At 35.3% G+C, this 13,962-nt stretch overlaps 2 protein-coding genes across 4 annotated transcripts; one reads left to right on the top strand and one right to left on the bottom strand.

The window, feature by feature from the left end:
* Positions 1–306: 306 nt before the first annotated feature.
* On the top strand, positions 307–6,928 carry LOC112786701 (potassium channel AKT1). 3 transcript variants are annotated; one of them, XM_029296079.2, is made up of 12 exons: positions 324–834; positions 1,555–1,858; positions 2,096–2,461; positions 2,534–2,591; positions 2,688–3,005; positions 3,091–3,336; positions 3,442–3,540; positions 3,629–3,661; positions 3,773–3,958; positions 4,053–4,247; positions 4,316–4,391; positions 5,861–6,928. In XM_029296079.2, the coding sequence occupies exons 3-12, from the start codon at positions 2,226–2,228 to the stop codon at positions 6,790–6,792; spliced, it is 2,379 nt and encodes a 792-aa protein (XP_029151912.1). In that variant the 5' UTR covers positions 324–834; positions 1,555–1,858; positions 2,096–2,225; the 3' UTR covers positions 6,793–6,928. The 3 variants fall into 3 exon arrangements, with proteins under 3 accessions (XP_025685853.1, XP_029151912.1, XP_025685855.1); XM_025830068.3 differs by lacking the exon at positions 1,555–1,858 and having other exon boundaries at positions 307–834; XM_025830070.3 differs by lacking the exon at positions 1,555–1,858 and having other exon boundaries at positions 404–834; positions 2,362–2,461.
* Positions 6,929–7,056: 128 nt separating this feature from the next.
* LOC112786702 (uncharacterized) lies at positions 7,057–11,271 on the bottom strand. The gene is made up of 7 exons (XM_025830071.3): positions 10,618–11,271; positions 10,223–10,464; positions 9,440–9,525; positions 9,186–9,332; positions 8,499–8,622; positions 7,668–7,954; positions 7,057–7,423 (listed from the first exon to the last, which is right to left on the bottom strand). The coding sequence occupies exons 2-7, from the start codon at positions 10,404–10,406 to the stop codon at positions 7,331–7,333; spliced, it is 921 nt and encodes a 306-aa protein (XP_025685856.1). The 5' UTR covers positions 10,407–10,464; positions 10,618–11,271; the 3' UTR covers positions 7,057–7,330.
* Positions 11,272–13,962: the final 2,691 nt, after the last annotated feature.

Genomic DNA, 13,962 nt, shown 5'->3' with positions numbered 1-13,962 from the left:
TCACTTTTTTTTCATCTAAATAATTTTTTTTAATTTCTTTCCATTCATTTTTTCTTTATCTAAGTAATATACAAATAACTAATTTTTCTTCTATTTTTTCTCTTTTCATTTTTTTCTTATTTTCTTTTTTATTATTTTCTTTTTTATATCCAAACAAAACTTAAAAAAATCATAATAATAAAAATATAATAAATAATGAGATATACTAAATAATATTAATTAATTCTAATTATATCCTTACCAATAAGAAAGAATATATGTGCCTGGGTAGATAATTAATTAAATATAAATCCCTTTAAAGTCAGGATTGCTTGGGAATTTGTATTTCAGAATTACACGGGAGCGGGCCAAGGCCCCCTAGTGTATACCTACTACTCTCTCGCCAGTATTAACAGCAAAAACGGAATCACATGATACAATTTTAAATTTACTGATTTGCGTTGCTGAGTATTTGTGCGAGTGTGCCGCATCTCTATCTTCTATCCCTATATAAAGGACGTTAGAGAAAAAAAACTTGTGTTGCATCTCACACAACACACGCACGTACCTACCTACCATACTCAAATTCAGGACCGCTATGCCGACTCAATTAACAACTGCGCAATAAGACACAGACAGAGAGAGAGAGAGAGAGAGAAATTAAAGAAGAATAAGAATGGTTTCAATGTTCATGTGCACTAGTATTAATGGTGAAGAGAATCAAGAGATAGAATTTTCAAGGGATGGCAGTCACTACAGCCTCTCCAATGCGGTCTTGCCTTCTCTTGGTGCCAGAAGTCACCGCAGAGTCAAGCTTCGAAGCTTCATTGTTTCTCCTTATGACCGTCGTTACAGGTGAATCAATCATTTAAGTACTTTTTCTTTCTTTAAATCTTTCACAGGTTCAATGCCATACGCCATATGCTTCTCATCAAGTTCTTGCTTTTCTGCAACTGCTTAACAAAAAGCACCTACAAACAAGTAATAAAACTAACTAGTTTTAAATTATACAACACTCAAGATATTTCGTAAAATCTTAGATATCTCTTTTTTTTTTTAAATCTCTATCGTTAGCCAATAAATTGCTGGATGCATTAAAAAATCTACACCGGAGATCTCTCTTAGAGTATACAAAAACAACATTATCTCGCTAATTCGTTCTCATAACTACACTTCTGTTCTTATGCTTTTTTTTTTTGAAAAAATAAATTTGCTTTCATTATTTTATCATTATTATTTATATTTACATTTTATTTACTTGCTTTTCCTCCTTTCTTCGTCACGTAATAATTAGTGGATGTTTTTGATAAAGCTTCTTTGTGCAACTGAATCGTATTCTCGTCATGAATTCGAAGTTCTTCGTTGAATGTAGGCATGGATATAAAACTCTATATAAGAATTATAACTTTTATTTTTTCGTTAGATCATTCAATTCCAATAAATAAGAAGAGGAAATTCATCACTTTTTTATGCACTTTTTTAGTTTCTTGTTTAGAAGTTAGAGATAATGTTTTCTATTGGAAAGAGAGATATTTGCTTGTCCATGTTCATTTCATTCCTTTGGTTTTTAATCAGAGTGACGGGTCAGCCTACAGATTTTGACTTTCCTGATTCCCTGCTTTTTACTTTGAATAACGCGTGATGAGTGTGATGGGTGGCTGCATTACATGCAATGGAAGAATTTGGATTGGATACTACTGTAAAGTGTCATGTTCTAATTAATTCCGAAATCTACTGTCTTTTACTCTGTAACTGCAACTTATGTTTTTCAAAGTATTATGCTATTTCATTTTCTAGAAGTTTAATGAAGGGTGTAGTCATGAAGAAAGCTCTAGTACTGTTGCTTCTTTCTCATAATTAGGAGAATAGAAAGAAAAAGGTATATAAATTTATCCTAGTAGTCTTAAGGTAACATATTCAGTAAATTTAAAATAAAGTTAAAGTCATGGAAAATATTTAAAAATTATATTTGTAATGCTTTTAAGTGTCTAATATGTTGATATATCATCACTTTGGACTTTGAAATCAATAGCAAAAAAGTGAAAACTACCAAGCATAAATTTCATCAAAGTTGTTTCAATGTAGTGAAGTTATTGAATTTCGTTGATTTTTGTAGGATATGGCAGACTTTCCTGGTCATCCTTGTTATCTACACTGCTTGGGTATCACCATTTGAATTTGGTTTCCTTAAGAAACCAGAAGCACCCCTTTCCTATACAGATAATGTTGTCAATGCACTCTTTGCTATGGATATAATTCTCACCTTCTTTGTAGCTTATATTGACAAAGCTACTTATTTACTAATTGATGAGCGAAAACAAATTGCTTGGAAATACACAAGAACTTGGCTTGCATTTGATTTGATCTCTATCATTCCTTCAGAGCTTGTTAGAAAGTTGTCACCTGCACCTCTGCAGACTTATGGCCTATTCAACATGCTCCGTCTATGGCGTCTTCGAAGAGTTAGTGCATTGTTTTCAAGGTAAGAAGCAGAGCTTTACATTAAAATGCAATATATATTTGGTTAATAATAGATATTATGCTTTTTTCTCAGGTTGGAAAAGGACAAAAGCTATAACTATTTTTGGGTTCGATGTGCCAAACTTATCTGTGTAAGTTTTATAGTAATTCATACTTTGTTTCTTAAAGAAGATGATTTGGATTTGTATATAGGAACAAGAAGATAAATATTTGTGTGATTTATTCAGGTTACCGTATTTGCTGTACATTGTGCTGCATGCTTTTATTATCTTATCGCGGCTCGTTATCGTGATCCCAGAAGGACATGGATTGGAGAAACAATGGAAAATTTTCTTCAGAAGAGCTTGTGGACAAGATATGTTACATCTGTTTATTGGTCAATTACTACCTTAACAACTGTTGGCTATGGAGATCTGCATCCAGTTAATTCAAGAGAGATGGTCTTTGACATCTTTTACATGCTTTTTAATTTGGGACTTACTGCATATTTGATTGGTAACATGACTAACTTAGTTGTCCATGGAACAAGCCGAACCCGAAAATTTGTAAGTAAATTATTTAAATACATGAATGAATTCACTAATTTGAATTATCTGAGTATAACTATGATTATTTATTATTAAATTTTAGAGAGACACCATACAAGCTGCCTCAAGTTTTGCTCAAAGGAATCAATTACCTGTTCGTTTGCAAGACCAGATGCTTGCTCATTTGTGTTTGAAGTTTAGAACAGACTCCGAAGGGTTACAACAACAAGAGACACTTGATTCTCTTCCTAAAGCCATCAGATCAAGCATTTCACATTATCTCTTCTATTCTCTGGTGGATAAAGTCTATTTATTTCGAGGCGTTTCAAATGATTTACTCTTTCAATTGGTAATGAAAAAATGTTCTTCATGGCTAGTATTGATAATTACATCAGTTACTTATAAAATTTGCATTGGAGACTTATATTTTGATTTATTTATTCAATCTTTAAAGGTTTCAGAGATGAAAGCAGAGTATTTTCCTCCTAAAGAAGATGTAATCTTACAGAATGAAGCTCCAACTGATTTCTACATACTAGTCACTGGTGCTGTGGTAATTGTCCAATCTTACTTGAATTTCACGTTGGAGAAATTTGATTCTCATATTATGTCCAATCTCTAATGTTGTGATTATTTGACAGGAATTGGTAGTTCTTAAAAATGGCGTTGAGCAGGCAAGTTTATTTTACATTTCACATTTGACTTATGCTTGAAAAATTTTCTGAGTCTGCATTGAAATATATATGCCAAGAAGTTATAATGTAAACTTTAAAAATTGATTGCAGGTTGTTGGAGAGGCAAATACAGGTGATCTTTGTGGTGAGATTGGTGTGCTTTGCTATAAGCCACAGCTCTTTACGGTTCGAACAAAGCGATTAAGCCAGCTTTTGAGACTAAACCGTACTGCTTTTCTAAATATTGTCAAGGCTAACGTAGGAGATGGAAATATTATTATGAACAATCTTCTTCAGGTTTGCATAATAACAAACTTCCGTTGCAAACATGTTTAGCTTATTCACTTTTAGAATTTTATTTTGTTTACTTAGTTTGGTTAATGTGTGGCAGCACTTAAAAGAACTACATGACCCTATCATGGAGGGAGTTTTGGTGGAGACTGAGAATATGTTAGCTCGTGGTAGAATGGACCTACCAGTTGGTCTTTGTTTTGCAGCAGCAAGAGGAGATGACTTGTTGTTACATCATTTGTTAAAACGAGGATTGGATTCAAACGAATCAGATAGAAATGGAAGAACAGCTTTGGTGGGTAATTAATTTTCTTTTTATTATTAAAAAAATTGTGGTGCTAAAATTAATTCTTGTGAAATCAGCATATTGCAGCATCTAAAGGAAGTGAGAATTGTGTCATGCTTTTACTGGATTATGGAGCGGATCCCAATATTAGAGGTAGATATGTCTTGGCCCCTTAGCTTGTTCTTTACTAACATGGATGCAGTTGTTTGGAATATCTACTGTCATGCTTTAATAATCGTATATCATAATCGGTATGATATCTTTTCTTGTTAAAGCTAACATGTCATTTTTTCTGCATATCGATTTGGACAAGAGTATCTTTTTGTATACTTTAGCAATGTATAAAATTGCCACGAGGGTGTATATCTAGATTACATAATTAACTATACATTTCATGTGCTATAGAGTTTGCTTCCAGAGTATAACTTTTGACTATATGCATTATATGTGTGTCATGTAGTGTTAACAAACATCTAAATTATTGATTCTTATGTTAGCTTTCCTCATTAGTTTTGTGTTTATCTTCCCCACCAGCTTTTTGTTTGTTTTTCTTAGAAAGAAACACATGGAATTAAAAAGCAATAACAAAAATGATCAGTTCTAGCTAAGTAACAATAATTGACGATGCTGTAATTCTATCCTAGTTTTAATTAATTAAAAAGCAATACCAAAAGTGATCAGTTCTAGGTAAGTGACAATAATTGACGATGATGTAATTCTATTCTTGTTTTGGTCTCTTATACTCAGCAAACTACTAATTTTTAATTTATCATTTTATGGCGGCAAGTTACAAACTTATCTTGCATGTATCATGTCCTATTTTCAGTAATAAAAAATAATACTAAAAGAATTGTTCTTTGTGATGATTTAATATTATCTTCCTCTTAAGTGAAGTTGAAAAAATAATAACCTAATCACTATCGAAATATTTAAATTTGTAATTTTTTTGGTGTGTGAATTTTACCACCTTTATTGAATAGTGATTAGCATTTTATAAATCTCCTTACTTTGTATAAAACCTTTATCCTAATATGACTATATCAGTGTATGCATGATTTTATTTCGATTCACACTCACATACATATTCAAAAGATATATAACTTAGGGAGTAAGTATAAAAAAACCTAACATAATATTTATTCTCTCTCTATCTCTTTACTTTCTATCTCTATATAAGAGTAAAGGTCTATATTTCTCGTGTAAACAGATGTAGAAGTCACCATCAATATAGGATGAGATTGATGTCTACGACATTGACACAAATTAAAACTTTATCAGAAGAAAAATATCTTTCTTATCCCTTTCAATCATAACCAAAATCCAAATCCCCTTCCACATTGATAACGCTATTTTAACCAATTCCAAGATACAGAGACAATGCACATGACTTGTTAGAAGCTCCTTACCACCAGAAAATACATTATGTAAAGATAAATATTTATAAATGTTTATGGAACTCATTTTCTTAATATTCATTTAGGATTCATTATTTTATTATTATAGTATTGAATCTGGCCTTATTTTAATTGAGATCTACAGTTAATCCTATAATAATATAATAATGTAACAAAGGCATTCTATCACTAATCAAAATCTAACTTTCTAATGTGAATTGATTGCAGACTCTGATGGCAGCGTATCACTATGGGAAGCCATATTGGGTGGACATGAATCAGTGAGCCAGCTACTATTGGCAAATGGTGCTAACTTGAAAAGTGGTGATGTTGGTCAATTTGCATGCACCGCTGCTGAACAAAACACCCTCAACTTGCTCAAGGATATAGTGCGCTATGGTGGAGATGTCACGCTCCCTAGCGCCACCTCCGGAACCACAGCTCTACATGTTGCAGTCTCCGAAGACAACGTAGAAGTTGTGAAGTTCTTGTTGGATCGTGGTGCCGACATTGACAAACCAGATAAGAATGGTTGGACGCCAAGAGATCTAGCAGACCAGCAAGGGCATCAAGACATCACAGCCATTTTTGAGTCTATTAAGGAGCCTAAGAATCATCAACCTTTGGACCCTATTCCTAAGAAGGAAGGTAAGATAAAGAAGTACCTTGGAAGATTTACAAGTGAGCCAGCAATTCCTCTACCCCAAGAGAGCACATTTAGGGGTTCAGATGGGTTTAGGAGTTCGGACGGGTCTTGGAGCCAAAGCCGCCCGAGGCGGAGAAGCAGTAATAACTTCCACAACTCTTTGTTTGGGATAATATCAGCAGCAAACAAAGGGGAAAAGGACACTCTCTTTTATGTGAATGAAAATGGTAATGCAAAGAATGGTATGAAGAGTAGAGAATGGCCAACCAGAGTGGTGGTTAGTTTCCCTGAAAAGGGCGAGGCTGGTGGGAAACTTATGTTGCTACCTGGAAGCTTTCAGGAGTTACTTGATATTGGGGCTGAGAAGTTTGGTGTGCGTCCTGCTAAGGTTCTATGCAAAGATGGGTTTGAAATTGAAGATATAGAGGTTATTAGGGATGGGGATCATCTTGTTTTTGAGAGTGCTGCTCAAAATTCTGACTATCCTTCTCCCACAATCGGTGTGCAACCGTAGCACGCATACCTTTCCTTTTATTTTCTCTTATTTTTTTCATTTTTCTCCCCTACTCTTAAACCAGTAGTATCAACCTATAAATTGTAAATCTCTCTTGTTACAGTAAAAATACAAAAAGAAATTTTAGGATTTTAAATCTTAGCACATCTACTTCTTAACTGGAAGCTTTCTTGTGATTTCTTAGAACTCAAGAAAACTTTGTATACTTGGAAGTTAACAATAAAGTGAATATATAGAAAAGCAAAATGGAGTAATGGACTATTCTTGCTAAAATATTATACTAATATATCTAACTGAACAATGCCTCCACAAACAAATGCATATATTTGTATTTTCCTCATTTCTCTCAGGACTCATATTTTCAGTATACAGAATCTGGTGAGGGCCCAGATAAAAAGATTTATGAAAAAAGAAAAAAGAGCACATAAACCAATCCGAGCTCTGGCAAGCAAGGATGGTAATCATAAGAGAATGTTACCGTATAATAAAGCAACTCAATACTTAAAAAAATCATCTTTACAGGTTTGTGCACCGTGATTTACAAAAGCTTGAGCATTTTCAAGCGAGCTTCATGTTCTGGATCCAACTTTGGTGGGACATAGGTCCCACATAGATCCTCTACTACGTATTCCTGTGAATATATAACATAACACGAAATATATGTCAGAGACAAATATTAGGGAGGGTTGAATAACTTTCTTGATCCCTTATTCCCTTTAGTGATTCTTTTCTTTTCCATGTCATAGGAACAATAAACTTATTTAACCCTGCTAGAAATTAGAAAAATTAATCCAGATTATAGATATAACAACAGGAATATCTATCCAAAAAAAACAAAACAACAGGAATATTTGATATGGCGCTTATATATATACCTTTGTAAGCTCCCTTTTGGTGAGAATATGGTAGTGCCTTTGCCAAATTCTTTGGATTGCCATGGTGGCTGCAAGGAAACCATAAGCAATGCCGAGAATAGCAAAGATGACTACGAAAACCACAACAAGGGCAAAGCAAGCCTCCATTGATGCAGGAAAGCAATCAAGGATGCCCCATCCATAACAACAATTCTGACAACCAGCCATTCTGGGGTCATTGCTGTTGAGGGAGGTGCAATGCAGTATGAGACCGAAAAACCCGATCAGTACAAAGAAAGCCAGCACTCCTAGTATAAAGATATAAAATATTAGAGACAGATAGAGAAATAAACAGAAAGAAAAACAAGAGCTTGCATTGCAAATGAATATCACCAACGATTATTTTACAACTATTCAGAATAAGATTTAACTCAATAAAACTTGGATTTAAATTTTTGTGTAGTTTTTATTATTCTTTAGTTATATAATATACAAATTTCTTATTGGATATAAATTCTCTCATGTAGATGACTTTAGTTAGCCTCATCCTAAAGTGTTTGGTTATGTGTCTTAGTGTGATGTTACCTCATTAAATGGTGCAACATTACATGATCCAGATTCTATGTAAATATATCTTAGACAATCGTCTGTTTGCGATATATTCTTTGGGGTAAATAATACTGTAGCACGAGCAAAATATGAAGGAAGATTGGAAATGCGGCAGATGATATGGAGAAAATGAAATAGGGTCCCTAATCCCAGCAAGATTTCATGGTGAAACGAAAGGATAAATGCAGAGGAATTTCATGCATTGAAAAGAAGCAAATAACTCTGTTAAGCATAATAACTTACCAATACAATAATAGAATGGTATAGGATGTTTTGACAGTATCCTATCCCAACCATCATCAAAAGAGTTCCTGAAGTTCCCATCCTTGTCCATGATGTATGCAAAGCCACCTATACCCGCAATTACCTGGCAGAACCAATCAATTCTTCAAAATAAGATACTTTGTATGTTAACCTTGTTCACAAACATCAAATGCTAATGAAATCAAAATCCTATTTTTCTTCTTTCCATGATGATGTCAGCAGAATCATACGTTCTACATCAAATTGTTCACAGTCCCACAACAAATATATTTTTAAATGTTTATATATACTCATGTTGGTGAAATAGTGAAATACTGATATGAAATTTTAGTTTAACAAATAACACTCCCATAAGCTACAAAACATCTTTGTTCTGAACGCAAAGTTCTGTAGAGATTCTACACCAACAGACTAATAACAGACTAATAATTGACAGAAGCTTCTACCACATGTATGATTGAATTGAAACTGTCAAGCTTCTAGAACTAACATCCTCTTTGGGCTAGCTTAAAAGTATATTGAACTACCACTGACTTAATAAAACCTACGAAAAGACACTCTAAATGATAAAGGATACGGAAGAAAATTAATAGTCAATAACCACTGAAATACTCTCTCAAATCTTTACAACATAAAAATATAAGGAAGAAAGTTAAGAGTACTCACGGTCTGTACAGCCAGAAAAACAAGGAAAACATCTCTTGCAACAAAGAGTCTAAACTTTGCTTTACGCCAAGAATTGTCCTCAAACAATTCAACCCTGAGATGATATTGGGCTTTGCAAGTAGTGCAGTGAGAGAAGGCAAATCCTTCCTATGAAGCACAGAGTAAAAGTAAATTACTAAATTATCATGTGATCTCAACCAGTAAGGACTAGCTGTCAAAAATAAACATCAAGAGCAGAGCTAAGATATACACACCTTTACCGAGCGCCAGTGATCAAGACATGAACGGTGGACAAATTGTTGGGTCCCTTTGCACATGCATGGAGATATCAGTTCATCCTCTACAAAATTGAACCTCAACTATTAGAAGTATAAAAGCTAGCACCACCCGACTAATGACACCCATATTATTCTTTGATAACTCAAAGTGACATTACCAAACTAAAAAAAAGAGTATGTGTAACGATAGAGGAGGAGGGTTGTGTTAGGTCTTCGGCAACCAACATAAAAATATAGCCGAACCCTCATGACATGTGTAACGATAGAGGATGAGGATGTCCATGCCTCGATGGAACAAAACTTAAGAAAATCATCATTTGATCTTTTAGTAGTTTCTACTAAACACAATATAATCAGTCTTGTTCTAATAACATGGTGTCTGCCGAATTTGAGGACTAAAATGCTCAAGACATTAATAAAATAAAAGAAAACATTCTGCATCCCTTTCAAAACAATGAGAATTTGAGATACCTTTGTTTAACGAACTACAATTAAATTAAAATATGAAAATCTTTTCAATCATCATGAAAACAACAAAAACAACAACAACAACAACAACAATGGAGTTGGCAAAATTAAGAATCAGAATTCAGCTAAAATTAAATGTGAAGTTGTAGTTACAAGATACAGGTTTTATAAAGTACAAAACATCCAAAAATGCAATGGATGTTAGGAAGGGGAAAAAAAATAATTGCAGCACAGCCCAAGCCCAAACCCAAAAATTAACATAAATTTGATAAATTTTACAGGAAATCTCACCTGGGTCGGAATCGCTTTCAAGACAAATTCGACAGCAAGGGAGTGAACCAGCCTCCAAGTCCTCATCTTTGATCTCAGTGGAGCTTACAGGGGACACATCCTCCTCCTGGTTTTCGAGCAAAGGCTCGGAATCACTAAGGTTCTGCTGAACCACCGGTGGTTGCAGCTGCACTTCCCCTTTCATTGATGAACGTTTCTATACCAACCGAGTTTCAGAAACTCAAAACCCTAAAACAATCTCGCTGAACACAACAGTAACAACAACGCGGGTACAATCAAAATTCAATCTTGGGATTCAATTTCAATCCTTGAGAAATGAATGAGTCGCTAGATACATATTAAGAATTGGAAAACGTAAAAGGGTTAATGAAATTAATATAGAATTTAGAAGGTACCTTGAAATTAGTGCGAAATTCAGAGGGCTCCTTCGATGATTGAGAGTTATATGAGTGTGAATATCTGTGATGATAACAATAGAAGAGCAAATGCTATCCTTTGCGATTTTATTTATTTATGTTAAAAAAAAAAAACTTTTTTATTAAAGGCTATACAATATATATCTTGAATATGATAACAAAAGAAAAGGTTGAAAGAACTGTTTTGGATTTGCTGGGTTCGATTTTTTTATGTTACATTGTAAACGGGAACATGATGGCAATTACAAACCTACTACTGATCGCGACCTCTGACTTTTTCGATTTTCCTTTTCTTCTTTTTTTATACTCCTTTCTCGAGGACACCATGAATAATACGCAGGTAAACATGTTCTTCAGTAATGATTCATTAAAGGCCCGGCCCATTTAAGAGAAAGCCCATTGGATTTAAATCGGTCAGGCCTTTAAAAAACATATACATATAAAGCTGTAGAACTTGTTTATGGAAAAAAAAAAAAAAGCTGCACAACTCCCGACCAAGATTCGAATTTCTCAACAAAATTTTCCTTCTTCTCTAGAGAACCTTTTTGTCTCCGTACTGCTCTACTAACAAGCTCCATCTACCACCATGAGAGGTGGATATGTAAGAAGTGGACATTTACGAGCTCATAATCCAGGGCGTTCTTCAAGGCAAGAGCAAGATTATATACAAAGAAGTGTGAAGTAAGTAAGGAAGGCAGGCGAAGGTAAAGAATTCTCAGGGGACATGTCCTTAGTCCCAAGAGAAGAAGAATGGATGGTAGGAGACCTTGCAAACCAAGGCAACAAGGTTCAACAGAAAAAGTCCTTTGTGTTAGCAGTTAAAGGAGGGAAGAATTACATTGTCATGGAAGAGGATGATAGTTTTTCTTTTTCATCAGACGAAGATATAAACAGAGCAGAAGAGGATCCTGAAGAACCAAAGATTAAGGTTGAAAAGGTTGGAGGGATTGTTAATTTCGTCCTCAATGAGGCAGCGATGAAAAGCATTAGAGGACCTTAGTGGGAAATCTTGAATGTTAAACTGTTGGGAAGAAAAATCTCTCTTCTAGCTCTTACAAGAAGATTGGAAGCCATGTGGGGAAAGAACGGAAGTTTGGAAGTTATTGACTTGGGAAATGAATACTTCATAGTGAAGTTCTTCTCCTAAGAGGATCTTGATTTTGCCTTGACTGAAGGACCTTGGAAGATTATAGATCATTACCTAGCCATAAGCTTTTGAAAACCAGATTTTAATCCATTTAAAGCTACTATTGACAAAATAGAAGCATGGATTAGACTCCCAGTACTGGCTATTGAATATTATGATGAAAGTATGTTGAACAAAATTGGTAACGTAATTGGGAGAACACTCAGAATTGACTTCCACACAGCTGACAAATGCAGAGACAAATTTGCCAGATTATGTGTGGAGTTGAACCTGGATGAACCCCGCATTTCACAATACTCAATCAACGGAACTCGCTATTACGTTGAATACGAGGGCCTCCATAATATCTGTTTCTCATGTGGGCTCTTTGGTCATGAGAGAGAGAGACGTGCCCAAGAAAGCAAATGGAACAATAGCCGACACAGAACCAACCGGCGAACACAGGGGTTGAAGCTGGAAAGACGGTGGAAGGAAGTAATGGAACAGAAGAAAGAAAGGGCAATCTAGAGAAACAAAAAATGGAGAAGGGCAAACAAGTAAATTCAGTAGAAGGAGAACCATATGGCCCATGGATGGTAGTGTAAAGATCTGTACGGAGAAGAAAATCAGGGAAAAGCACAGCTGGTACAAGTAGTGGGACGGATGGGAGTAGTGGAAAGAAATTGCAAAAGGGGACAGAGGGTACGGGTTTTGCAATATTGAGAGAAGAAGATTCGAATCCTAATGAGGAGGCACAAATGGAAGCAGAAAATGACAAAACAAAAAAAGTACAACCTCAGCCAAATACCCCACTGTATAATCAGAAGGAAAACAAACTCACCCAAAAGAAAAGTCCAAGCCCAAAACAGCAAAACCCAAAAGCCCAAAATGTGACTAGTAACACTCAAGGTCCAAAAATCACACCTGAGCCCCCCATAATAGTTATTTCTCCTGAGAACCTAACACAGCCAAATAACCAGAATAAACATGCAGCCTCATCCCTGTCCAATACAAATAGCCAGAACCCAAACAAAAATGATCCCAGCAATATAACCTGCAACCCACATGCCAGCCCATGTCTCAACCAGAATAACCCAATACACCAAGACAACACACAGCCCACCCCAGAAATACCACAGGATATTAACATGTCAGACACTTATGTCCCTAAAATAATTCCAATGGAAGCAGAGATGAATGAACCACCTGATCCTAAACCTCCTGATATGAAATCTATTGATAGTGACATAATTTTGAAAGCATTATTGCAATATGAAAGACGAAGAGAACTCCCAGAGAGGCAAGGGCAAAAGCAAGAAAATGAAGAAAGTGAAGAAAGCAGCAGCATGGAGATGGAGGTGAATACAGGAGATTCCCAAAGTGGAGTTGCCAACTTAGCTTAAGAAGAGGTATGTGCTGCTTAAACAACCTTATTTAATCATGATTATTATGACATGGAATTTTAGGGGTGCGACTAGCCAGGCATTCTATCGCACTCTAAAGGAATTATCTAGGATTTATCATCCGGGCCTAGTAGCTCTTCTAGAAACTAGATGTAGTGGGGACCAAGCCCAGAGGGTAGTTCAGAAATTGGGTTTTTCTTATTTTCACATAGAAGAAGCTAGAGGATTTAGTGGAGGAATTTGGCTTCTTTGGAGAGACCCAAATCTGAGCATAAACATAATTCAATTAAAAGAGTAATTTGTACATACAAAAATGAAGCATGGAGGTTTGAACGGGTGGTTTTTAACTATAGTTTATGCTAGTCCCCAAGAAAGAGGAAGGAGAAGCTTGTGGACTGATTTAAAGGACATTGCAAAAGGTATGAGTGAAGATTGGATGTTGGCGAGAGACTTCAATGAAATTGCCTGTGTGAGTGAGAAGAAGGGGGGCAGCAGGAGTGACTCGAATGCTTGCCGAAAGTTTAAGAACTGGATTAATGATTGTTCTCTGATTGATTTGGGTTTTGTGGGCACAAAGTTCACCTAGAGGGGACCACAATGGGAAGGTCATGAGAGGGTTTTCAAGAGGTTAGACAGAGCACTAGTGAATACAAATTGGAGAATAAGATTTTCAAAGGCTAGAGTTGACATTTTGCCGCGCACCAACTCTGACCACCACGCCATCTTGGTTAACACTCAACCAAGAGAAGACAACAGAAGAGAACGCCCATTCCGTTTTGAGGCCATGTGGAACCT

Source organism: Arachis hypogaea, chromosome 20 (assembly GCF_003086295.3).
Source record: "Arachis hypogaea cultivar Tifrunner chromosome 20, arahy.Tifrunner.gnm2.J5K5, whole genome shotgun sequence".
Lineage (NCBI taxonomy): Eukaryota > Viridiplantae > Streptophyta > Magnoliopsida > Fabales > Fabaceae > Arachis > Arachis hypogaea.
Note: the sequence above shows the minus strand (reverse complement) of the source record. Positions and strands in the feature narration are given on the sequence as shown.